Raw genomic sequence first — 27,334 nt, 5'->3', positions numbered from 1 at the left:
CCCTGTAAACCCCTTTTGCTCTTGGACTATAAAATAAACCAGGGCTCTTCTCTAAAAGCAGAGAATCTTCAGTTGGCATTGACTTGACATAATTGCATGCGCCTGTTTCTTTCTTTGTTGCCGAGCGCGCTAGGATTTCTTTATACAAAAAAATAAAAAAAAGCTGTACATTGTACTTTTCAGTACAAGGGATTAATGGCGCTTGGCGCATATTGATATCTGCAAGTGTGCTTTTCAACACAGTGAAGTCTTCAGCGCACCTAGAGAGTTTCTATGCTCCAAACCCCACTAATTTCAATAACACATGCCATTATGGCAATGCAAGCATGGGGAGCAATTTAATAACATGAGGCAAGGTTCTTGAGCTACTTTGGGGCGTTTTTCATGTGTAGGGCAGAATATTCAAGTGAATAGACTGCCCTATCTGCAGTGCACATTTTTGCTACACTCAGGTGTGAGTGGAATGTTCTTGGGAGGTGAGTTTTAGGCAGCAAGGATGACCTGAGGTGAGGGTTACAAAAAAAAAAAAAAAAAAAATCCAAAAAACTCATCTCAAGTCACATAGGAATCGCTTCTTATCTAATGCTGATGCAATTTCTGTGAGTTAACATAGATGTCTATGGGGCTGAAAATGCACTGGAGTCACACCAAAGGAGTGCAGGAACCTTTTCCTAAATTGCTCTGTGCTGAGTCGCATTGATTAGGATGGGATTTCCCTTGTCATTCAATTGTGTGTGACAAGTTGCATCATAAGTTGCACTACTGTGAACCTGGGCTTTTTTTTTTTTTTTTTATACTTAGAAATCCCCAGAAACTGCCTGATAAAAAGCAAATGCCACTTTCAAAATGCCACTTTCAAATTTGAGAATTTCTGACAATAAATTGAGCTGTTTCTTACCACCCAAGAGGGAATAATGACCACCTCAGACAAAGAAAGGTTACTATTGCACAGGGAAATCTCCTAACTTTATCTTTTTGTGATTGCCTCATTCCCTTCCTTTCCTATGGATAACAGTGCAGAAAAGGACCTAATTGTTCGCATGAGTTGCAATGGGCTTCAACACCAGGACAACTTGTTTATGAATGTCCTGTCTCCTATCATCTATGGCCAGCTTTGGCCACAAAATCAAATACTGAGCTGTCAACAACAGTTACCAGCAACAGAGTAGAATGAGGGTCTGTCTTTTTGGACAAAATTTGAATGGATTGCTTGGGCAAATCGTCACACTACAAACTGTAACAGTTTGTCGGTAGTGTTGATTAGACATTTGGCTAGACCGATACTTTTGAACATCTTATTTTTGCATTCTCCAGTCACCACTTTAAACCAGTGTTGATTTAGTCAACGAAAATATTTGTCAATTTTTGTCAGCGGCCTTTATGTTGTGCTGTGATGAAAACAAAAAAAAAAGTACACCACATTTTTCGTCCACTGACAAAAACTGACGTAAATCAATTAAGTTTTCTCTAACAAGCCCGTAGCGTGCTTCGCTTAGCAGCAGTTAGCAGGCTGTGCAGCCAGCATTACAGGCCTCCCGACGAGAGTTCCACTCCCGACAACGACTGTCCATAGCAGAGAGAACTGTGAGAGTGTGTACATCCCTCAGACCACCGTCTGTCCAGGGCACTGTGTGCATTACAGGCCTCCTCTGACCACCAGCATCCAGAGCACTGTGCAAAAAAGGCCATCCCTCATACCTGAGACCACCATCCAGCACTGTAAAGCATTACATGGCACTCAGAGTCAGATCACCATCCCAGAGCATAGCGCATTAAAGGCCTCCCCTCAGAGCACTGTGCAGCATTATTGGCCTATCTCATACTACCATCCAAAGCACTTTGCAGCAAGCATTTCAGGCCTCTTATAGTGGCATACCACCATTCAGAGCGCTGTTCAGCATTACAGGCCTCCTCAGACCACCGTCGAGAGCACTGTGTAACATTACAGTCACCGCCCAGAGCACTGTGCAGCATTACAGGCCTCCTCAGATCACTGTCCAAAGCACTGTGTACAATGCATTACAGGCCTCCTCCTCAACCTAGCCACGTCCAGAGCACTGTGTGCATTACATGAATCCTCAGACCACTGTGGAACATTACACGCCTCCTCAGACCATCCAGAGTGGTCAAATCTGTATCTGCAAGTTTGTTTAAACCTTAATACTATAAGTAATAACATATTAGATTTTTTTTTTACTCCAGGAGTATATAATGAGTTTCAAAATTCTATAGAAATGCTTAAATATATTAAAAAAAATTAAGACTAAAATGTACTGGAGATTTTAGTCAACTAAAACAAAAAATAAATAAAAATATGGGATTTTTGAATTATCGTAAAATCCATTTCTCAGATGTTCATCGTTGGACACAGCTCCTTAGAATTCCTAACCACTGGGTTATACTGCCCCCTACAGGAGTAGGACACTAGGAAGAAAAAACTTGGACAACGCCTATAGGCAGTCCTAGGAGGTATACTCGCCCTCTCTACTATAGATATTCAGTTTTGTTACAAGCAGTGTCCGAAGTTTTACAACTACATAGAGGGGCAGGTGCTGTGGCCGTCAATGAACATCAGAGAAATGGATTTTATGGTCAAAAATCCATTTTCTCTTTCATTGACGGACACAGCTCCTTAGAATTCTTAACCATTGGGACGTCCCAAAGCAAAGCAGTATCGAACATGAGGGGTGGGAACAGCAAAAAAATTCCTAAGGCTAAACCTTAGCCAACCAAGTAACAGGAGTTTAACAGAAAAAACAACTGGAGTCCCCCTTAACAATATACCTCCAAAGAGGGAACAGACCCTCTAAAAACAGCAGGCTGCAAAACCTTGCAGCCATAAGAAGCATCTGCAGATGCCAACACATCCACTTTGTAGAATTTGGTGAAAGTGTGCACTGACAACCAGTGGCCGCCTTGCAAACTTGCGTCACTGGCGCCTGATGACGGAAGGCCCAAGAAGCACTAATCGCCCGAGTAGAAATCGCCTTTACAGGGAAAGGAGGGACCTGACCTGAGTCACCGTCTGTCTAATCCATCTGGAAATGGTCGCAGACGAAGCAGATAGCCCTTTTGTGGCCCTTCCATGACCACAAACAGTGAGTCTGACCTCAGAAAAGACTCTGTGGCTGCCAGATACACCTGAATCCCCTGAACCACATCCTTAGGATGTTTGGGCCTGGGACACAGGGAAGGCAACACAATGTCTTCATTCAAACAGAAATCAAAGACAAACTTAGGAAGAACGACGGACATGGGTGAAGAACCACCTCATCTTGTGGAACACCAAGTAGGGGGTACGACAAGACAACGCTGCCAACTCCGATACCCTGCAAGCGGAGGTGATAGCTCGCAAAAAGAGAAGAACCACCTTCTGGGCCAGCCTAACCATGTCAACCTCCTGAACATTTGCAGAGGAAGGCTTCAGGGGAACTGAAAGCAGCAAGTTCAGATCCCAAGGCAGTAAAGGAGACAGCGCCAGTGGAGTCAGACGTTGAACCCCTTAAAAAAGGAATGCACCAGAGAGTGCTTGGCCAGGGGCTGCTGAAAGAAGACCGCCAAGGGCAGACACCAGCCCTTGATGGTACTCAAGGCCAACTTCTGCTCGAAACCTTGTTGAAGGGTCAAAATCCGAGCCATCGAAAAAGGAAGGGGGGGGGGGCACCACGAAATGTACGCATTCCACGTACGATGGTAGATCTTCCTAGAGGTAGGCTTCCTAGCCTCCAACAGTGTCAAAATCACCGACCTAGGTAAACCTCTACCCTTCAGCACCTGGCTTTCAACAGCCAAGCCGTCAAAACCAGCAACTGCAAAACAGGATAGTAGGTCGGCCCTTGGGACAGAAGATTCTCCCTGAAGGCAGTCTCCAAGGGATGTCGGCGACCGATCGCACCAGGACGGCTAACCAAGACCAGGGAGGCCAGTCCAGGGCCACTAGAATGAATGACAGGAAACCCTTCAGCCTTCATCCTGTGTAAAAGCCATGGTAGAAGCTTGAGAGGAGGAAGAGGCGTAAATCAGATAAGGGCCCCACAGGGCCACCAGAGCATCTGTGGCATCCGCCAGAGGATCCCGTGACCTTGCCACAAGATAGTTCGCCTGCCCATTTTCCCCTCTTGGAATATGTATGGCACAGAACGCATCTTTCTGCCCACCAGAGGATGCCGGCTACTTCCAGGGCTGCCCACACACTTTGTTCCGCCCTGGTGATTGACATAGGCCACTGCCGTGGCATTGTCCAACTGGGTCCGTACCAGCAGCCCCTGGAGTCCATCTGTTCAGTGATCCAGACACAGCCTGATCGCCCGAAGTTCTGATCAGTAATCTGGACTCGTCCAGCGTCCAACAACCCTGAGCAGGGCTCAGGCCCAGGACACCTCCCCACAGACTGGCATCCATGGTGACCACTGTCCAATACAAGGGGAGAAAGAATTTGCCCTGCCGAAGAGCCTGGAAATTTTTCCAGCAACCAGGGACCCCCTGGTTTTCTGGCTCAGCCAAATCAGATTGTTCAGGGACCTCGGACACTCGTCCTATTTCACCAGGATCTCCCTTGGAAGAGACCTCGTATGGAACCGTGCAAACGGAACCACCTCAAAAAGGTAGAAGCCATCATACCCAGAAACTGCATGCAAGTCCAGAGGGAGGACAGCAGCAGATGAATCGCAGCATGCAGCTTCTGGAGTTTGACCAGAGGAAGGAACACACTGGCTAGAGCTGAAACCAAAGGCAGACCCAGATAATCCAATATTCTGGATGAAATCAGAACAGACCGCTTAATTCAGAGGCCAACCAGACTCTTTCAGGGCCTGTATAGTGATCCCTACCTCATCCAACAGGGCATCAGAGGACTCCACTCGCAAGAGGAGATCGTCCAGGGAGCCCAGTAACGCAATCCCCCACTGACATGGCAACGTAGGAACCGGGGCCAACACTTTGTGAAGACTTGAAGGGCTGCCACGACAGCTAATACTCATCTCCCACAGGAAAAACCAAGGAAGCGCTAGTCTGGCACACATTGGAATGTGCAGGGAAGCATCCTCGATGCCGATAGAAGCAAGAAAGTCCCCCTGAAGGGATGTTACCACAGTGCGAATGGACTCCATTCTGAACCTCCGTACCCGCACAAAGCAGTTCAGAGCTCCAAGGTCCAGAATTGGACAAACTTAGCCCTCCTTCTTTGGGACTGTGAACAGGCTTGAATAAAAGCCTTGAAACCATTCAGATACCTGAAACAACAGGTCATGCACGGTCCCAAGGAGAGCCTGCAATTGGTCCGGGATACACATTGGAAGGAAAGAACCTTTCTGAAGGGCAAGAACAAAACTGACTAGTAAATGGACAGTACCACTGCCTTGTCTGCGGGTCTAGAAAAAATCCCACGCTTGGCTTGCCAGACTAGGGCTGTTTGGAACCTCCCGAATAAAACTTCTTGTGAGCTGAGAAAGCCGGGCCACGTCTGCGACAAGGTGCTTTTTCCTTTCCTGTGGAAGAAAGGTACCCTTCCCCCCGTGGGACTCTTAATGCTGTCATCCTGGGTAATCCCAAACAGGCGATCGCCTTGAAGGAGTAAGGCAGTTAGAGTTTCTAAGAATTCTGGGCCGCACACCAACACTTAAGCCACAATACACGCCTTATCCCACAGTCAAAGCAGACAGCTTAGAAATCAGGGGAGCTGTAGTCTAAGAGTCATCACAGACAAAGCTACACCGACTGGACCAACTGGACCGCAAACTCAGCCAAGGAAGGGGAACCTGTTTACCCTTTCGGTCATGGTGCAAAAGCTTAACTCACTCATGTTTGTGACACCAGAGCAATGGCCAGGACTGGCCTAAGCATTGAGCCGGCAGTAGAGAATATATTGCAGCCATAACTTCCGCATTCCAGTCAGCCGGATCCTTAAAGGCCGGAGATTCCTCTACTCATGGTTGCCTTGTCCAATCTGGGGACGGGGGGTGTCCACCACTGGTGGAACAGTCCACTTGAGTAGCAACTCTGCAAAGTAGTATCTCACAGCAAAGCAGTTAGGAACCACAAGGGGCGTTTTGGACGTGCCAATTGAAAATAGACAAATTTTTCAAAATATGAGAGATAAGGAAACACTGTTGCCGTGCGAGACAGCTTGTGAGTACCAAAAAAAAAAAGGGGACGGCAACCTACACATCCGCCTCATCTGCACCCTCCATCTGCAAAGTCTCCTGCGTGATTGCAAGTGTCAACCAGCACCACTGGAGCACAGCTACAGCTGTGGAGGAAATATCCTCACTATCTGACAGGCCAGGGAATGTGAACTAACCCCACAGGGTGGGTAGGTTCGTGACAACAGAGCCAGATTCAGGATCTGGCAACAGATGAGGCAGGGGAGGGCGCTACCTGGAAACACAAAAAGACCCAGAGGGGGGGCCACCGAAGAAAGCGCAGACTAAGGCCCCACACAGGGGGCACCAACCACTGACGCCCCTCCAGGGCCCGCAGAGGACCCGCCACCTCCGCCTCTCTGATGCAGGAAGTCCCGCAGTCAGAATCCTATAGGGCCCCACAGCATAATGGCGGCTACTGCCATTGGCGACCCGAACCAAACCCACAGCGCTACTCCTCCAGAAGGAGGGGCCTGGCTCTGCCCAAATTCTCGGACGCCTGGCCGCAAGTGCATAAGGGACTGACCGAGGCAGCAGAGGGGAGGGCGGGTGCCTTAACTGAGAAGGGCAGCTTCAGCCACCCTCACTAGAACCCCCCCACAGAGCGCCCGGCCCGTAGGCCGCAAAGCTGCAGCCTAAATTACCGGCAGGTCCGACCGTGTGGAGGGCAGACCCACGTAAGTCCGGTCACCCCCCTCAGTACAAACAACCCCGAGGGTGGAGAGTGCGCCGCTAGATACCCAGGCCAGGGGAACACAGGGCATGTAGAATGCCAGACCATACCCCGCCGGGGTCTTCTGGGGTCCCCTGTTGGCGCTCCAGGCCCCTCTTTTTCATCAGGTGCCTCCATTGATACAGACAGTGGGACTCGGCCCCGCCCTTCACTCCCATGCCACACAATTTCATCACAGCAGTGGGAGTCATTTGCTCCCACTGCTATCAATCTGTAAAATAAAATAAGGAGAGAGACAGCGATGGGAGCCGCTGCGCTCGTGCACATTGCTGGATCGGATTGGCTCAGTTAAGGGGGGGGGGGGGGCTGCTGCAACAGAGAATGTTTTTCAACTTAATGCATTAAATGCATTAAGGTGAAAACCCTTTAAAGCTTTAGAACCACTTTAACAAACCAAAAGGGAGAAAATAAGAGAATTGTATTAGTATAGTTTACATACATTTACCATGTGAAAAATTATCTATATGTCCTTGCGGAAGCATAGAGGGAATCAAGGATCACTGTAGGTTTGTCAATCTACACTTAGCTACCAAGACCTACACTTAGCTACCAAGACCATGTCTAATTGGCTGCCAAATAGTGCCCTTTGCAAGCTTTTCTGGTTTTCAATTTTCCCTCAAATAAAAAAAAGATATGCAAAAACACTGCTGTAGGTTGTGGATTTTGAGATGCCGGTAGGTTTATAAACCAACACATCTAAGATGTAAAAAAAAAAAAAAAAAAAAAAAAAAAAAACACGCTACAAATAATGCAATGTCATTACACCTGAATTAAATAAAGCATAATATGACATACACTGTAAAGACATTCAGTAAGGCTTCTTCCACACAGGCTACTGGCTGGAATATTCATTCTGGCCATTGGAATGAACGCATTTGCACACATAAAATATGCCAGTAGGCTCCTCTCAACACAGATTTTTTTTTTTGCCCCGGGTGGCTGCTTAAAATATGAACCTGAATGTCACAATGTGCACAAACACATTGGCTGAAATAAAGCTGAATTCAGGAAGCGTAAAAAAAAAAAAAAGTGAATACATGATTTATATAGCGCCAACAGTTTGCGCAGCATTTTACAAAATTAAGGCAGACAATCAATTATAGGTTACAATACAATTCAATACAGAAATAACCCTGCTTGTTAGAGCTTACAATCTAAGAGTATGAGGCCTTACACTGCTTTAGATAAAACAGTAATAAAAAGGAAAGACATTTGAGAACTAGAGTACATCTTTATGTTGTCTTCAACTGTATGTCAAGGTTAATAAACCTAAAAATATTAAAAAAAAAAAAAAACTGGACAAATTCAAGTAGGAAAAAAACATAAATAAAAATAAATCCGTGTTTAAATTAAAAAGGGCTACATATCACAGCTGTAATATAAATCACATAGTGACATGAAAATCCATTTAGAATTTCATTTGAATTCTTCAGCTTATTTTTTGACAGTAAACAAATCTTTTACACAGTAAACATATATTAACACAAATTAGGAATGAAGAGACTATTTCCTTAAGGGACAAAGCATCAGAAAATATTACTAAAAGAAAAAAAAAAATCCTGCACAGAAAAGCAGCAGACTCATAGCATGCTTCTCCTGTGGAGTTGCTCAGTCCTTTGGGTGGAGGGATGGGATGCTAATGAACCAGCGTAACAGTCTGCTGGCTGCATTCAGCACTGTCCAATGGCAGCCAAGCTCTGTCTCATCTACACAGTGCTGAGCAATCGACACGGAGCTGCACAACAGACTCCGGCAGCTTCTCATACAAGAAGGTAGGTTCATGGAAACCCATATCTTCCTTGTGTATTTTATTAGAACACGTTAGCATCTGCAAAAATCTTCAACATTTTAACCTGGCTGCAATGTGTACCTGCTATAGGGACTGTAACATGTAATATTTAGACTGCAGGCAGAACATGGACCCTGTCTTCCTTAGCATGGCTCACGCCCCATTCTGTCAGGCATTCAAACATTTAAACACATCCACGCTCTTTGAGTTCATTATAAATGATACGGAGCAGAAGAAAATTGATGGCTGAAGGAATCCCTTTTCGGCCCACAGCAGATTGCCAGCATTGCTGAGCTTTTACATTTGCACATCATTTGACAGCCTACTCCAATTATGTGTATTTTGTCTATTTATGCTGTAACTGCTTGTTGATCTGTTACATTTCGCTATCTACAATTACAGCCCCTTCAAAATGTTTTGCAGCAAGAGTCACTAAATGTAACAGAAGAAAAAAAAAATCAATAGCAGATATTGATTTAATGCAATACCTCATCTGCTTGGTAGGAAGACCCAAAATCCTTTTTACCCTTTGACCTTTCTTTGTACTCGCAGGTCATATTTAGTTTGCATTGATGCTTTACAATTGCAAAGTCATTCCCTGGTGAACATCATGATGACTTCGGATGTTGGGGAGTAGCATTTTACTAATGCCTCCTATGTTATCCCACAGATTGAACGCCAATAGATGCATCTCACCGTGCTTCAATACTTGTAGATAGGCAACATATAGTAAGAAATGGTGAACTACTAGAGGTGACAGAACCAGCAATTTGCTTGGCTAAAAGAAGATAACATGATATGTCTCTGGCAAATCATAGTAGAGTAGAAGAAAAAGCTAACTATTCTTAAACATTGCCTCTCCCTTCCTTCTACCTATACTGCATACCCTATATAAAATAAAGATCGATGTATTTATTTCTAATCTGGTCCAGTCAGGTGATCCAGTAGCTCCAGCGCCCGTGTCAGCAAGCAGCTACTACAGGGCAGAGGAGGGAGCACCAACTTCTGATGAGGATAGGAGCTGTTGTCAAGCGCTTACCTACATAGGAAAGCCAGAGCTGCTGAAGCATGTGACCGGACCAAATAATTACTCAGATCTTTTTTTTTTTATATAAAAAGTATGCAGGATAGGTAGGATGAGGGGGGAGGGAATATGTTGACATCCAAAAAAGAGAAAGACCGCACTCAGAGATGTTGAATGAAAATCAATAGAACTCCTTTATTCTCCATGAATACAGCAGACAGACAGTGCAATACACGGACAGACGTGTCGGGTTGACGCGTTTCACGATAAAAATCGCTTAATCATAACCACACACAGGGAATATGTTACAGAATAGTTATCCTTTACTACTACTTTAAAAGTGTAACTATGGTTGCCTTCAACTGACCAGGTTACTAACTGATAGTAAAGCCCTTCAGATCTACCAGTTGCTACAGTATGTCGTGCAAGATCCCACCTGACTGGACATAGACTGTATAGGTAGGCCCTCACATTACACAATTTTGGTGACTCTGAAAGAGACTGTAATGTGTACTGCCAGCTTTAAATATAGTAAATTGCCATTTTAACTGTAAAACGGGCACTTGAGCTATGTATGCACATAGCTTCCTACGCATTCCAGGAACCCTACGTTATGTAAATACAAACCAGAGTATGGAATGTTAAGCCCTGGCACGTCCCCTAATGTAAGTCCCTCTTGGTCATTAAATGTAATAAATGGCCCCGATGATGGACAATGAGGTCTGGGAGGGGGTCAAGCCAGGAGGTCAAAGTTCCAAATCCTGGTTTAGATTTACATAATTAAGGGCATGTCTTGATGGCATCAGTTTAATACACTTCTGAGATCATTCAGAATTACATTGATCAATGTTTTTCACCTGCATTTGACCTCCTAAGCTGAGTTTAAGTGGAAGTCCACCCTAACACTAAAATCTTTAAATCTAGAGACATCCACAATCTAAGACTAACCTATCTAGCCCTGTAAAGAAGAAATCGATATACATACCTTTTTTGAAGCTGCTCCAGTATGGTTTCTAGCAGCAGAGGCCCTGCAGAGGAGACAGCCGACAATGGCAGGGAAATGACTGGGAAGTGACATCACCCATAGGGTTACTATGGAGCTTCTGTTGTCGGCTGCCTCTTCTGCACCCGCCTCCACAGTAAAGCCATCGCTGACAGCTCAGCGTGGGACTGAACCGGATCGGCTTAAAAAAAAAAAAAAAAAAAAAAAAAGGTATGTATAGCGATTTCTTCTTTACACAGCTAGATAGGTTAGTCTAGGATTGTGGATGCCTGTAGATTGAGATTTTAGTGTTAGACAGATTAAACAGATTAAAGTAGTTCACCCTAAATATGGGTTTCTCTTTTTTTCCACAATCATATTTACCTAGGTGGATGCAGGATCGGTCTGATGTTGCATCTGTCCCCCAGCGCCTCTACACTGGGAACCGTTCTCACAGCTCTGTGAGCAGAGAGCTGCAGACTGTCAGTCAGCAGCTCTCTGTTTGCCCCCTCTTCGGTCACTGGAGTGCAGGGCAGAGTGCGGGGTTTTGGAGGGGGCGGACCGGCCAGCTTAGGCTCTCAGCGGCTCACTGAGAGGCTGAGCAGGGTGTCGGTTTAAGGATCTAGCGGATCCAGACTCTGTGGTCATGATGACAGAGCCTGGACCGACTTCTGTGAAGTCAGCAGAGAGCAGACTTAAGCCCGCTCTCTGCTGAAAACGGGTCACAGGAGTGCAGAACAAATTGCGCTCCTGTGACACATAGGAGAAGTAAAGTCAAACAAGCTTTGGCTGTACATCTCCTTTAAGCAGGTTTTGCATTCCTACAAGCTTGTATAGGAATGTAAAACCCACACAAAGTGAACAAAAGTCCATCAAGACAGGTTTATTATCCCAAATTAATGTACTTACCGTAATAAAAACAGAAAGGGGCCCCTCTTGCCCTCAGTACAGAAAGAAGAGAGGGCCAAAAAGGGAAGACAAAAGAGAAAATGGAGGAAAAGAAAAAAGGGGGGGGAGGGGACATTAGAATCATAGGGGGAATAGAGGGATGGGAGGGGATCCAGATTCTGAAGCTCCTGGGGTGCTCAAGAATTGTAAAGCTACATCCATATACCATGTCAGTAGCTTACAATGTTTAAGAGAACCACTATTACATTTTTCAGGGGATGTTACTATGAAAATTACACACCCATGTAAATAAGGCTCTAACAGAAGCAAATGTTCCCAAATTCATAAGTAAAACAATAGTTATGGGGCAGCAAAACGAAAAAATTATTACTAAATGACTTTCATGGAACCAAAGTCAAGAAAAATAGATGGCTTTCGTGCCAGCCTTACCACACAAGTGTCTGGTTTTGTGAGTGTTACTTTTCGTTTTCTATATGAGAGCTGTGTTTGTTGGAGAAATATTCGTCCAGTGTCGACATATTTGTGAGTTTGTGCATAGGTATTTAAATCTGGTTATTGCTGCACTCCTAACATTGTAGAAATATTTGACTGGATGGTCTAGAACCTACCGTATTTTTCGCCGTATAAGACGCTCCGGAATATAAGACGCACCCAATTTTAAAGGAGGAAAATCTAGAAAAAAAAGATTCTGAACCAAATACTGTAGTAAAATATTTTATATCAGCTGTATAAAGTTAACAGCAGTTTAAGAACAATTTTATGTCAACCATGTAACATATTAAGAACTATCTTTACTCTCTTTAACAGTCAGTAAAGTTAGTAAAGTCAGTAAACAGTGAAAGTAATACGGGCATCAAATCAAGTAGGAGCGGGGGGGAGCAGAGCACGGACAGCACACAGTAAACATTGGCTGGAGGAGGCGGAACGTATGGAGCAGGAGGGGCAGATGTGCGGACATTTCAGGGCAGCATAGATTGATACAGTGCCCGGGAGATATGCACAGATGCGGCGCGATTGTGCCCACACTGCCCAGCAAGGAGTGAGACCGCACTGCCCGGGGAGACATGAGAAGGCACAGCCCGCACTGATGGAGGGAAAGGTACCAGTAAGCTCAGCAGAGCGTTGACATGGTGCCCTGGCAGCACGTGGTTAGACTGTCGGGAGGGGGGGGGGGACAAGGTGCGCTATAGGAGGGAGAGGGAAGCCCGAACACACACAGCCTGGCCGTGCAGGGAGGGCCCAGAGAAGTCTCCACAGCTCCCAGTACATGCAAGCAAGCCCCACACAAAGTTACGGGCAGTTTTAATACAGGCAAAATGTGTATTTGTCGTATAAGACGCACCAACTTCCCCCCCCCCCCCCAGTTTTGGGGAAGAAAAAGTACGTCTTATACGGCGAAAAATACGGTAAATCATATGCCGAATATGATACTAGAAGCCCAAAGACCAGTAATAGGCTTTGCAAAACTAACTAAACTAGAGAGTGCAGTTCCCACATACCAAGAATGAAAGTTTGGACATTTCATTTACACCTCCAAATGGCCATACTAGTGTACGGTCCAATGTTGTAAAGCCATTGCTCTGACCTGTGTAAGCCCTGTCTTCTCAAAGCTGCACCCTTTCATTTTGAAAACATAGCTGTAAGCAGGTAGCTATCATAACATATACATGTGCACCAATTGTAGGATAGTTTTTCTAGCAGAAAATGTGAAGTATTTATACGTGTGCCATCTTGCATTTTTAAATACAGATCTGAACATTTTATTCAACCTACAAAAATATGTTCCCCATAAGCACACAGCAGATTTGTTGCCCAACTGATAGCCACTGATACTACATATACTGTACAAAAATTAGATATTAGGATACAAGCCATAAAACATACATACAACACAGGCAAACCATACTGTGCATGTTCAAAGCAGCCCTGGTTGTATCTCAGCTGGCTTGAATAGCAACTCGTCTGCACTGTACACCAAAGCATTTTTAGCACATTAATGCATAAGGAATAATGCATAAGGAAAAAGGAAGAGGAGTAGACAAATGCTGCTATTATTGTTCATAGAAGACAGGGATAGTTTCCTGTCCAATGAATTGCCGTCTCCTAGAAAAATCTTTTGGAAGCCATCTGTGGCTTATATCACCTGATTTTGCCAAGTGACTGTCATTTCATACCTACGGCCAACTTAAGTTCCTTCTAAAAAGAGATCATCAAGATAAAAAGGTGCTCTTAGATGTGGCATGATTGCTGTAATTTCTGGACAACAGGGAACAGTCCGAGACCCTCACAATTACCGTTGGTTGAGTAATCATCTGCCAGGGTCAATCTTTTGATTGCTATTGTGTACTAAAAATAAGGCCAGCAAAAAACGTGCAAAATCAACACTTAGTCAGTAAGAGTATTTTTTTTTTTTTTGCCACAATCTATGGAAAGAATAATCATACACATCAAATACCGTATGGGAGAAGATATCAAGCAAAACAAACAGCAAATATATTTGAGTTTTATATAGGGTGTCGATTGCTCAGGTAGAGTTAGATAATTTGGGTTTGGATATCCGGATTGCTATTGGCACGAGCACCGATTGAGCACATTCAGGGCCTAAAGAATCTTATATGGTAGATAGTGTTCCAACAAGGGAGTCCAGATCTGTTTAAAATGGTGACTTGTATGGCAGCAAATTATACGTTTTTAAAAACCATTCTCTGAAAGACTATGGCTGGGAAGGGTAAAATCAGGAACTTCCAGGCTTTAGCAATAGTCCTTCCTAATGCTGTAAAAATATGTGTTTCAAATATGAATTTGTACTCTACTCATCCAGTCCTATTGCCCAATATAGCTTTGATGGTTTTTGTGATGCTTCATCCTAATACCATGAGAATTGTATAATAAATTTGTACCCAGATTTTTCTGACCTTGGGGCAGTCCCAACAGATTTAACCAAATGTACCAGGGGATAGACAGCCCCTGGAAGCAATTTAGGGGATAGGCTGAGATAGTCTTTTAGATACTGGCTGGGACCAAGAACTACCGAAGTAATATGTTGCAGTTGGCATCCACAGCAGTGATATATGCAAACTCTTAGCTGTGGACATTCAAATGGAGATCCAACCTTCCTCAGAGTTTGTTGTGTTATGTTCGATTTCCCATTGTGTAGGTTGGGGGTTGCAAATGCAATTTAAGTAGGCGCTCAGAATAAGAAGTGTGAAAAATGTGTGATTAGAGATCTATAAAAATATGAATGAAATGTTTAATTTGTAGGTACCAAAATATTGGTTAAATCATGCTTTTACCATTCTTTACTAAACTGAGAATTGTGGTCAAGTTATGTTTGTACCACCAGCAGATAAATTTATGAATGCAGCAAAAAAGAACAAACAGGTTACCCATAAAAGCCAATAGTGGGGTATGGGGCGGGATATATTTTCCTCCATGTTTAGCTTGGCCCCACATCTTAAGAGAATGGAAGGTAATAAGAATAGCTAAATGGCCTCTACTCTTTAGGTAGCCATATTATGTTGTTGAGAAGCTGCATAAAGTTACGTCAGTTAGGCCGTCTGGGATACTTAATTAGTTATATTTAGTAAATGTAGGCCCCATAAATCTTGGAATTACAGAGAGTGTTTTAGCATGACTCTTGATCTATTGGGCTCTAACTGAGCACTTTTAGGGGTGTTTCACACTGGTGCGCTGCAGACTGGCTACAGCGCAGGTGTACCGACAGTTTTCATGAGCGTTTCATGCAGTTTCCCACTGACTTTCTATTATGTCCCATGTTTTTGGCGCGTTTTCGGAAAGTGCACCAAAGATACAGCATGCAGGTCTTACAGTGCACCTTCAGAAAATGCACCAAAATGTGGGGCATAATAGAAAATCTATGGGAAACTGTGGGCCACAAGAAAAATTTGGGTACACCTGAAACAGTGTGAGAAGACCCTTAGGACGTTACAAAGAGAGACAGCATGATTAACAATCCAAGATATACACCAAAACAAACATCATATAAAAGGAATAACAGAAGGCCCCAGGTATAAGTACATTAGTACAGATTACCTAAGGAGGATATAAACATGACAGCTCAACATTAGGCGAGAAGGGTGGCATGGGTCTAGGAGCTGATGGCCTACCACTGGTACAACTGAGTCATACCCCACCCAATTCACCACCACCTTCTGTCATAGGTGATAAAGCATGGGGGCTACATAGTTGGGGGTCAGACAAACAGGGTGGTAGGTAATAAATAACAAAGCAAGAGAAACAGAGTAGTAGTTAATAAAATAACATAATGTAGGAATACAATATGAATACATATCCCATGCAAACCAGCATTTGCACTGTGGGGGGTATTATACAAGTCTATCAAACCAGGCAGGGCTATTGTGCAAGGTATAGTACTAGTCTGTTGAATCAGGTAGGGCTATTGTGCAGAACCTAACATGGTAAGGACAAGGTAGGTCACAATGCCTACCCTCCCATAAAAAAAAGGTGAGGGGTGGTCCATTAACATGGAAACCAGGCATTCCAGTGTGGACTAAACAGAAGTGGTGACGTAAAAAACAACCAAAAAGGAAGAGATGGTGGTGTGGTATACTTTATACTATCTAATAATCTCAATGGATGGTATTGGTTTCACTGTAAATGCTGCACATATATATATATAAATGCAAGGCACAGTAGTCTATGTATAAAATAACACTAATTCTCCCCTCGACAAATGCAGCCATGAGATGGACATAATCAGATGTAGATAGCTGGAACATGCTATGGGTATACAATCTGACCACCTATTTTTGGATTTGTCTGGTTTTGTACTAGGAGTCTATAAAAACAACTAAGAGCAATACAGAAATGGCAGGTGATCTGAATTAGGGAATCGACCAATTATCGGTGAGGCCGATATTAATTTTTTTTTTTTTTTTTAAGTATTGGTAACAGCCACAAACTTGCTGATATTGATTCAAATGGTCAAATGGTTGTCCGGGAGTGATGCCTGCAGCTACAGGCATTACCCCCTTCCATTGTTTATAGCCGACGGTCTGCTTTCTTGTAATGACAACCGATGCGGCTGAGCTCAGCCGCATTGGTTGTCCCCCCCCTTAATAAGACGACAGCATTCAAAACAGCCAAAGTTGGCGTTTTGAATGCTTTTAAATGCAGAGGAGGGGTTTGGGGCCAGATCCTTCCATAAAGAGTACCTTTCACTGCCTATTACTGTCACAAGGGATGTTTACATTCCTTGTGACCGCAATAAAAAAAAAAGTGATAAATAGTTTAATAATCATTTTAAAAAGGACAGTGTAAAAATAAACTTTATAAGTGCAGAATATTGGCACCTAATATCGGCTATCGGCCTAAAGGGTGGCCGGAAAATCTCTATCGACCCTGAAAAACGATATCGGTCGATCCCTAATCTGGATTTTAATTAGGAGTAATACACTGCAAATTATATAGTCCGATTCCAAAATAGTTAATTTATATTCACTCTTCCTCCACAGGAAAATGCTATTTTTAAGCAGGTGTGCCCTCGCTTTCTGTGGTTATGTAAAATAAATGGTTCCTAGTTTGCAAATGTGCTTATCACTTTAGCAAGTGGCCTAGAAAAATTATTTGGCTAAAGATGAACTGTACAACCTAGACCTAAGCTACGCACAGGAAAGGCTTAGCAGTAGCCATTGCACAGAAAGCATTATAATGGTCTAAGCACATGCCCAGAGCTAAAATCATACAGTCTTGGGCCTAGAAAATCCAACAGAACAAGATCCAAGAACATAAAAATCTAAGGAATCTAAAACTTAAAAAAAAAAAAAAAAAAAAAAACACACATTTTCTGGACCTGTCTCGAAATGCCTAATTGCAAAAGTAAAGCCTAGATCAAGGGGCTTTGCCGTAAAAAACAGACAACAGGTCTAAACCATAACTTTAACGCAATGTCCCAACAGAGCCTCAACAATGGGCAAAAAGCATCAGATCAAAAACGGGCTTTGAAAGGGCCTATGCAGGTGAAGATGGGTAAGATAAAAACAAAAAAAATGTCTCTCTCACAAAAGTAGATGGTCATTCAAGACTACATACAGCAGGGCACCTCCTGTTTAGTGTATTTTTCAAGTCCATCAGAGGACTTTCAGAATTTATTGCAAGAAAGGGGAGGATTTAGAAGCAAACTAGAACTCCAGCAACCATGTTTTATTTGCTGCTTTAAGGAGTCTTTTATCCTTATAATAGCATGTGCGCAAAATAGCATTTGGAGGGTCATCAAGTCTTCATGTTCACTTCCAATGAATTCCGTCAAACTATCCACTCTACTGGCAGCTCAGGCAAGTTCATGAAATAGTGCCAGGACTTATTTTGAATTTAGTCTGGCAGTATTAAATTCGGCCTCTAGTCTCAATTTTCAGAATCTTCAAGTTGCGCTAGTAAAGCTGCCTTTGTGGTTTTAAGGGGTTTGATTTCTTCTTTGTGGCCTTTGAGCACTGTAGTTATGTCACTGCATTTAGACTCCAGGGTGTGGCTCTTATACCAAGCTCCTGGAACTCTGGTAAGTTGATCATTAGGTTTCTTGGACAAGTTGGATCTATCTTCCTGTGGCCACATGAGTGGAAGCAACTGCCATTTCCATTGCTTCATGGACAAAGGCCTACTTAAATGGATTAGGAGCTGGGTTTTCCTTTGTTGCAGGTGCTTTTACAGACCATCACATACACATTCTGCTCAAATCTCAGGGCAGATTAGCCAGCAATTAAGAGATAAATTAGGTTGTTGATCTTGCTGTTTGGGTGGCAGTTTTTACTCGGGTAGCACAGCACTTACTCAGAACACTCAGATCTGTGCATGCGCCCTCCAGCATTACGTATTTTTAAAATATATAAACCCTAGAAATTAAGTTCTATTACTTACCCTTTTGTCTTATAGCTGTTAATTTATTAAAAATATAAAAATAAAATGTTGATCCAGTCAGAATTTTTTTAGCCCTCCTGTTCACTCTGTTTTTACAAGGAATCTATTCAGTCATAACAGTTTTTCCCTTAGACTACAGAAACCTCTCCCTATGTTGTGGTGACAAGGAGAGGGAAATTATTCTGTAGCCTTGGCAAAAAAAAAAAAAAAAACCTGGACAGGTCTAACACCATTTTTTACAATTTTAGTCAGGAAATGGCCACTGTGTTGTCGGGGCATAACAGGAAACCAGGAGCCGAATTAATTTTTTTGCCAGTCGGCAAGTCTGTTTATGTAGGTGCAGGGCCCTTAACAGGCAAAAAATATGGGCAAACATGCATGTATTACAGAGATGGAATGTATATTTTTATTATTATGGTTTTGTTCTGGCATACACTTTAATTGTTGTTTTTTTATGAGCATTAACCACAGCACCAGAATATGACTGAACTCTGAATTCTAAATTCCATACTATTGTTACCTCTATAGTTCTATTTTGTACCATTCTTTTATAAGAATTACTATTTTGTACCATTCTTTTATAAGAATTACTGTTTTTATCATCAACCTGAGGACCAGTATATTTGTGTTTAACAATAAAAAAGCCTCAGCAGGATATCTTCTGCAGTACAGGTGTGTAGAAGATAACATATAGCAAAAACCTTAAAAGCATAGATTTGACAAAAAAAAAAACCACTATGAAAGCTTTATCATCTGGAGGAAAATAACACACACTATTGCTATCTGATTGAGAGGCTTAAAACAACTTGATAAAATAATTCATGAGAACTTTTGCCGAGATCCAAAATACTTTTCTACGTGACAAGATTGACAGAATTTCTGTAACTTTTTTTTTGACAAATACAGTCACAAACTGGTCCTCTAGTCTTGATGGATATAGTGAGTTCAGAGAGAAAGCTGTAAAAAAGAATGCCAAAAAGAAGGCCACCTTAGCTATTCCCTAAACTGACATTATATGAAGAAAAATCAGTGCTGGTTCACACTTTTATAGTTTAGGTGCATTGCATTTTACTTTAATTTTTGAGGTATTTTACATGTTCTACCATTAAACTCTCTATAACGTGCATTTTAATAAAAATCCATTAAAGATACAGCAAGCAGGATTTTTTACCACACCACACCAAAAAGGTACTGGGTTCATTGAATCAGTTCTGTCACGTTTTTTTGTCATCAGCTTTTTTAGTCAACATCAGTTTTTCATCCTTAGTCATCCATTTTTTGTCTGATCTGTTTGTTTAACTGATGAAAAATAGGGCTTTCATCTGTTCAAAAAACAGATGTTGGATGGAAGCGGATGAAAACGGATGTAAATGAATATTCAACCATTTACATCCATTTTTTCATAGAGATGCATTGATGTCTGTTTTTCAGCCGTCACCGGATGGATGAAAAACAGACGAACTCCGTCCGTGAAAGGGGCCTTAAGTTGGTCTTGCGATGGGATGTTTGGAAAATAAAATCCAGTAACTGATAACAACCAAAGCTTCTTTTAGGCTCGGTTCACACTTGTGCGATGCGGGAACGCTGCGAATATGCAGCGTGATCCCGCATCGCATCCGCACATCTGGCAGTTCACACTGCCATATGCGATAGGCAGGGGGTGTCAAATGTTAACGACACCCCCAGTTTGATCGCATATCGCAGTGCGATCTGACAGTTTGCACAGGATCGGATCGCACAAGTGTGAACCACTGTGTGATCCGATTCTGAGGCAGCTGAAAAAATGCCTTATGTGTGAGTTTGGTGCGGATACAGTGCGAATTCAGCCATACAAAGTGTATGGCTGAACTCGCATCCGCACATGAGATCGCATGTAATGAAGGAGCAGTGCACTCCGAATTACATGCGATCTCGCAAGCTGCACAAGTGTGAACAGGCACTTAGGCACATATGGCTCGGTTTTGCAACTGATCTACAGTGAATCAACTGAGCAACTAGCCAATATCAGTTATGAATATATTTATTTTTGAAGAAAAAAAAACCTCTTTAAAAGCTGAACTACAGGGGAAAATTTAAAAACTAACAGTACAAACAAACGAAAACTGCCCCAACCTATAACAGCAAGAAGCACATGGAAGAGCAAAGCATGTCAAACAAAGACAAAGGAAAATTCCCAGCTCAACTTATCAACCAGCCTGCAACAATCCAAACTGTCCTAACACTTCATGTTAAAATGGGGGTTTAGTTTGCACACATTTGCAAATACATGCGTAACCTGCAGAGACCGCGACACTGGGGTGCCTGGTCATGGCCTTGCAGCTTGCGCATGTATTTGCAAATGTGTGAAAACTAAACCCCTGTTTTTTAACGTGCACTGTTAGACAGGACAATTCGGTTTATTGCAAGCTGGTTGGTAAGTTAAGCTGGGAATTTTTCTTAGTCAAAATTGAAAAACTACCCTTGCAATGGGGCTCCCCCTATACTGCAAGGGTTAAATATTTATTGCCCAGGGAATCATTAAAAAGCACACTTCCTTTATCCCTAACCCCCTCCCCCCCTTTCCCCCTGGAAGCCAGCACCTATCTCCTATGCTCTGGGTGAGCCCTCGGCATCCTTAAAGTTTTGTTTTAATATCAGTTCTCAATTACAAAACAAGCTGTGCTTCTAAAGCCATCTGCTTGTTAAAGTGGAGCTCCATCCAAAAGGAGCTCTGCTTGTCTGCCCCCCCCCCCCCCTTCTTTCACTGCCACTTTTTTTTTTTGTGGGGAGGGGAGCGGGTACCTGATTTTACCAGCCGTGTCTAGATCCGCTGTACCAGCCATGTTTAGATCCACTGTACCAGCCATGTCTAGATCCGCTGTACCAGTCTCGAGCCTAAACAAGTTGGCTGGGAGCTTACACAGGGCTATCCTTCCTTGCTTCTGTTGGTTAAATGGAATGGCAGGGGAGCAAGTAAAGGCATGTATATATACTGCTAGGGAGGGGGGAAGTAAAGTTGCTCCGTTACATGGATGCGTGTGTCAACATTTTTACCAACTGTGTCATGCAATTAGAGAACATCTCTGGTCAAAATATTCTCAGTTTTGGACAGAGTAGAAAGGGTTAGATCCGCTTTTACGGCTTTCTTTGGCCTCCTCGGAGGGATTTATAACTAAGTAAAAAGGAAATCTACACAACAGCCAACCTGTGAGGGATTCTCTTTCCTAGTCTATCCATAGAATTTTTTTCCTAGAGTTACCCTTTAAGTTGAAAATCAGGTTTTTTTTTTTTTTTTTTTGTCTTTTAGTTGATTTGGTCAGTGTCCTGCGATTCGTCTGGATTGAGTACACCAATTATAGGAAGCATTAATATAATCTTCTAGTACAATTCTAATGCAAATTTTATGTCAATGCCATTTAAAATTGATTATCCTTTTCTTGTGTTTATACCTATGTGAAATTAAACCATCCGTAAATGTTCTTCCAGGATAATTCAGTGATGGGTTTCTGAATTAAGATACCAGCCCTATTAATGCTGCCCTACATAAAGATGTAAAAAGCAGTATGAAATATAGCAGCATGTTTTCAAAGCCTCAGAGAACCCGTAGTTGGAAAAACATAAGACTACTAACGCAGGTGCTGTCAAATACACTGCAATGTAAGAACACATGCATTACCAATTAATTATTAAGGCTTTGCAATCCATCTCAAAGGATAATGCGAAGTTCAAATACATATTGTTCAGAAAGAAGTTGCTGTCAGGCACAAATTCCTGTATTGGCAGAAAAATAAATGACATGGTACAGTAAGCTTTAAAAATGTCATGAAATCCTACTCATGCATACATTAATGAAAGCAAGCTTGATTTTCAAGAATGTACTGAATGCTACTTGCCACTCTATAACCGAGAAGGCACACTAATAGATGATTATGTATACTTAATTAGATAAATCAATAGCCATATACTGAATTCAGAAAAAAAGGTAACTTAAAATAAACCATCTATAGACATTGTTCAATGCTGCAGAAGGTGGTCCCCAAACATAAGTATCCATTTAACCCCGATTTTACCTTGATTTTAAGGGCAGGATAAGCGGTTTTAAAGTATAAAATTAAAGTACACTTGTCATAACAGAACTATGTAGGCTTCTGAGAAAGCAAGATGCCTTTGTGGTGTCTGCCTTTAGTTTGGAGTCACTGGCCTGAGAACAGGTATGCAGAAAATGGAGGTAAGAGAACGGTTGGGATTTTCGACCTCTATAATTTGTGTTCATCGGTAACTCAGAAAGCAATGGAGCCAAAGCATGAGCATGACAGCCAGGGAACTAAGAAAAGTAAAGATCAAGAAATACAGCTAGATTACCTCCCTGCCCCCAGCCTGTGATTGGACATTGCAGGAGTAGGAGACAGTCATTCTGGTAAAACGCCTGAGTCCTCCCTTAAGCAAGATCCTTGTCAGCACATGTGTATGTAGCTTACCAGATTTGCTTATAGTATTGCCACTTCCTCTGCAGTCTACGTGCTATTGTACAGTATGTGGTACTAGCTTAATTTTTCTTTTATATATTTAATTTCCCTTTTATTTTCAAAGCCAAAATGAAAATTCCAGCCAGACAATCAATCTCAAAGCTAGAAGGTACATTAATGATAAATCTACATTTACAGGATCAGTAAAGATGCTACACTACAAAAAAATTGATTTGGTGTGGCTTAAATGGTTTTAAAAAAAAAAATTCTTGTGAACTGGATGTGATTTACAAATATAGGTTTTCAATTGCCTTCTTTGTCTTGTTTTACGTTTCCATAATATGAACATACAGTCTGGATAGTGTTACTGTATCAACGTCAACTCTGAACAAGCCTTTAGACAGATTTCTTTCTTCCACTATTTAGTGTTTTCTTAGCAAAATACAGAGTACTGGGCCTTTTTTTTTTTTTTTTTTTTTTTTTTTTAAAGCAGAAATCTTAAACTAGGTCCAATTAGGTCAGAAGCCAATGAATTATATCTGTAGGTTTTTGAGTAAGGCCCCTTTTACATGGCTGTGCCGATCAGGTCCACCTGTCAGTTTTTCAGAAGGTCCATGAATTCCTATTAACAGGTGGGTTTAAACAGACTTGTGCTTTTTTACACCTGCCTACCTCTAGGTTCGATAGGGTCTACTAAATAAAACAGAAGAGGACACCATCCTCTTCCGTTTAAGCGGAGCAGATCACGTGTAAACAGACAGTGGAGTCAGTTTGCTCCCGGCTGCCCATTGAGCAGAGCAGGATCTATCCATGTTCGCTCTGCAGAAAAAGAGCAGACAGGGATGTGTCATTCGCCCGCTCTGAAAGGCTTAGCTCACAGTTCTCTTCTACCGTAAAGATTCTGCCTTGCTTATTGGCAATTTTCTTCCGATTGCACACTAGGCCATGCTAAGTGTATTATCTCAGCATGCCTTGGGTGCCAGAATAAATGTATTAACTTTTGCAAGAACTACATCATCCTGGGCTGGCAATCAAGATGGCAGAAGATGCTGAAACCAGAAGAGGACTGGGAGAAGAGGGCAGTGGCAGCAACACAGCAATGAGGAAGTCTGCAGACATCACATTGCTGGAGAGAGACACTTTCTCAAGCAAGGGTGCCATAATTATTCAGGTATGTGGTGTATACTTGATAACTATGGCAAAAGCCCACCATTATGCATGATAAAACACAGTAGCAATTAGGATTTTGTGGTCATTCATTGTGACCTCTGAATTAAAAGATTTGGCTTTCATTATTACAGACCATTCTAAATAACCAGACCTCTCTTTCATTTTACAGGGAACTGGGCAAATATTCAAGTGCAGAAATAGCTTGTTAATTGGCTATTGCAATCAACACAAAACAGCTTTCTTTATTCCAGGTCTGGTGGCTGTTCATTCTGTTCATTGGGAATGCTTGCCAAGATTGCTGTAGTTTCCATTCATACTTCACGGTCATGTAAAGTTGAATGTTCTCATTTTACTACCTCAAAATGAGCTCAAAACCAGTGGCAATTTACAGTGAACCTGTGTTTCCCCCCATATTAGGTAAAATAATAGATGCACTTTACAGAAAAGGCCAAACACAGTCATTATTTACATTTTCTGTTCTCAATCTGCCTAAAGACTACTAAAAGTCCCTGTGTAAGTTTAGAACCAGTGACCAAGAAACTTACAAAAGAATGTGCATGCTCCAACCTGTTACAGCATTCAGACACAAAGTACTGAATAGTGATGCAGCAAGGGCAGTGTCAAGTGCTTCCTCTTACCAGGAAGTTTCAGGTCTAATACAGGAGTAGGGCACAAGGGGAGCATGGGGAAGGCAAGCACAGATGGCTTATGGTCTCTCCTGTGCAGCAAATGTTTCTTTGCCCGCATTGTGAGGCAATGGCTGTGTAACGTTTCCCATAAAACCAGAACATTCCACATAATTCTCAGGTTAATAGGTGTTTGGGGCAGGAGAGGAGCATGGGCAAGGTAAGCACAGGTGGCTTATAGTCCCTCCTGTACAATAAAAATGTTTCTTTATAGTAAAAGAAAAAGTACAGATCAACCTTACTTTGCAATTCACATGAGATGGCCCTTCTTCATTATATAGAACGTCTGACAATTAAAGCTGCATTATGGCATAACTAAATGACTTTAAGGAACCTTAGTTAGACCCCCCTCAGAAGAGCATCAGCTGTAGTTTACAGTTGTTTGCTCACATGTGTTCTCAAGAAATAAGCACACACAAAAAGGTGAGGAAATCTTTTTTAGGTTAACTGCCAATTAAAAAGAAACTGTTTTTTTTACCCACAGATCTACACGTGACTTGGTATTTTTGCACATATGTGCATTTCTGCCAGATCTTTGTCTATCTGCACATACTAATATACCACTTAAGGCACTAAAGGCATTAAAAATTTAAATGAAATTTTTTTTAAAAAAAAAAGTCACTTTAAAACAGAGCCCTTCAAGTTCTTTTTTTTTTTTTTTATATTTATATTCCTTCAATTAAAAGTAAGGAAACACACTGGTTTGGATCTTAGTTACCCATTTCAATGTAACTGTACAGTATAAAGGTGTGTAACTGAGCAAACAGTACAGAAAGACGTTGTCATATTAAGCCCAAATGTCATGTGAAAAATAAAAAATAAAATTGTTATCACTGGAAATGTTTTCTTGTTTTCTTTTCAGTTGTTCTTTGAGGAGCCTGCACCAAGATGTCATCTCTTGGTTCCTGGAAGAATGAGACAACCTTGATCCTGCAGCAGGTTGGATTCCAGGTCCAGAAAATCTACCCATTCCATGATGGCTGGAACACTGCCTGTTTTGTAATCCTGGTCTTGTTTATCCTGACTGTGCTATCTCTGGTCCTGCTGGCGTTCCTCTATGAGATGCTGGACTGCTGTTGCTGTGCCAAACACAAGACAGTAAAAGACCTAGAAAATGAGCCAAACCCAGTCAGAGCTCTAATGAGTAGCATGAAAAAGCGGAAAACTGAAGTGGTGTAGCATCAGAAATGGCAACTATGCCTGTCACCCCTTTTAGAGGACAATCTGCAAGCAGATGTTGCCTTGCTTGCACAAGCACACTCTTCGTCATGGGTCATTTATACTTTTTCCCCCTCTTCAATGTGAATTATTTGAACATCTACGGTTTTACCATTGACTTTTCCTAAATTTGTGACAAGCAAATTATCACAGTGGGCCATAATACATCCTATGTCATGATTAAAACATGTTTGGGCAGATAACAGTGTACATAATCTTGTTTCTAAAAAATAATATATATAATTATTATTATATTAATAACAACAATTAATGAGTTCATACACAGCTTACTATACAACAAATAATCCTGCTGTTGAAGTCACCATTTTGTCCGTGCCGTGGCCTCTCTACCTTGAAACACAAGCAAAAAAGTTTGCTTAAAAACACAGAGACCAGAAATCTACAACTCATTTTTCAATCATCAGACGTCACTGATCAGAAATCTTGTAAAATGTATTATTTTACCTTGGATAGGCAGACACTATCCATAAGGGCCCTTTCATACTTGGGAGTCCATCAGGCGGACTCCGTTTTTCTCAGTGGGGGATCGATCCGCCGATCCCCCACTGAGCAGGAGGATGAAAGCTGTGTCTCCGCGTTGTGTGCGGAGACACAGCTGTCAGTTCCCCGTACATCTCTATGGGGGAATCGGAAGGGAATGGACCGTCTGTGCGCTCTCATCCGATCCCATCCGCTGGACGGATGGAAAATAGGGTTTCCATCCGTCCAGATTTGACGGATCGGATGTCAGCGGACATGTCTCCGCTGACATCTGATGCCCCATGGGGTGACTGTTCAGATCCGCCAAAAAAACTGACAGGCGGATCTGAACGGTCCGCCTGTGTAAAGGGGCCTTAGGCTGCATTCACACTTAAGTGTAGCGATTTACTGTAGTTTTTAGAAGTGCATTACAAGCGCTTTACAGCTTTTCTGTTTAGCCAATAGAACGCACTATGGAAAGAGGTGTAGTAGATTAGGGGAGGAGAGCAGCTGTTTGAGAAGAAAATGCTCGTAAAACACACGTCACACATTTTCAGGCATTCCCATTGAAGATCGATGGGGCCCAATATGCCAAAAAGAAGCTCATGTACTTTTTTTGAGACACAAGCGTTTTTGCTTCAGGCGACAGAATGCTCAGATGTGAAAAGGGGCTATTGAAATTAATGGGATTTGGCTTGAAAGTTTTAGAGCTACAAGCTTCAAGTAGAAAAATGCTCAGGTGTGAACGGGGCCTAAGAATTCACTGTGACTAAACACCAACATATTCACTTAAGCCCCGGAAGATTTTACCCCCATTCCGACCAGGGGGTATTTTGCGATTCGGCACTGCGTGACTTTAACGGA

At 42.3% G+C, this 27,334-nt stretch overlaps 2 protein-coding genes across 2 annotated transcripts in view; one reads left to right on the top strand and one right to left on the bottom strand.

Moving 5' to 3' along the window:
- Positions 1–27,334, bottom strand: part of GTF2E2 (general transcription factor IIE subunit 2) — a 194,267-nt gene that overhangs the window by 149,491 nt on the left and 17,442 nt on the right. The window lies entirely within an intron of this gene.
- SMIM18 (small integral membrane protein 18) lies at positions 8,504–26,224 on the top strand. The gene is made up of 2 exons (XM_082243450.1): positions 8,504–8,645; positions 25,635–26,224. The coding sequence occupies exon 2, from the start codon at positions 25,661–25,663 to the stop codon at positions 25,949–25,951; it is 291 nt and encodes a 96-aa protein (XP_082099576.1). The 5' UTR covers positions 8,504–8,645; positions 25,635–25,660; the 3' UTR covers positions 25,952–26,224.

The sequence above is a fragment of the Pelophylax lessonae genome (assembly GCF_965119305.1).
Source record: "Pelophylax lessonae genome assembly, chromosome: 1".
NCBI classification, from domain to species: Eukaryota; Metazoa; Chordata; class Amphibia; order Anura; family Ranidae; genus Pelophylax; species Pelophylax lessonae.
The sequence above is the reverse complement of the archived record's forward strand: the minus strand, read 5'-3'. Positions and strand labels throughout refer to the sequence as shown.

Coding starts and splice junctions, on each gene's coding strand:
- SMIM18 (XM_082243450.1), top strand. CDS start 25,661: ATGTCATCTCTTGGTTCCTGGAAGAATGAGACAACCTTGATCCTGCAG.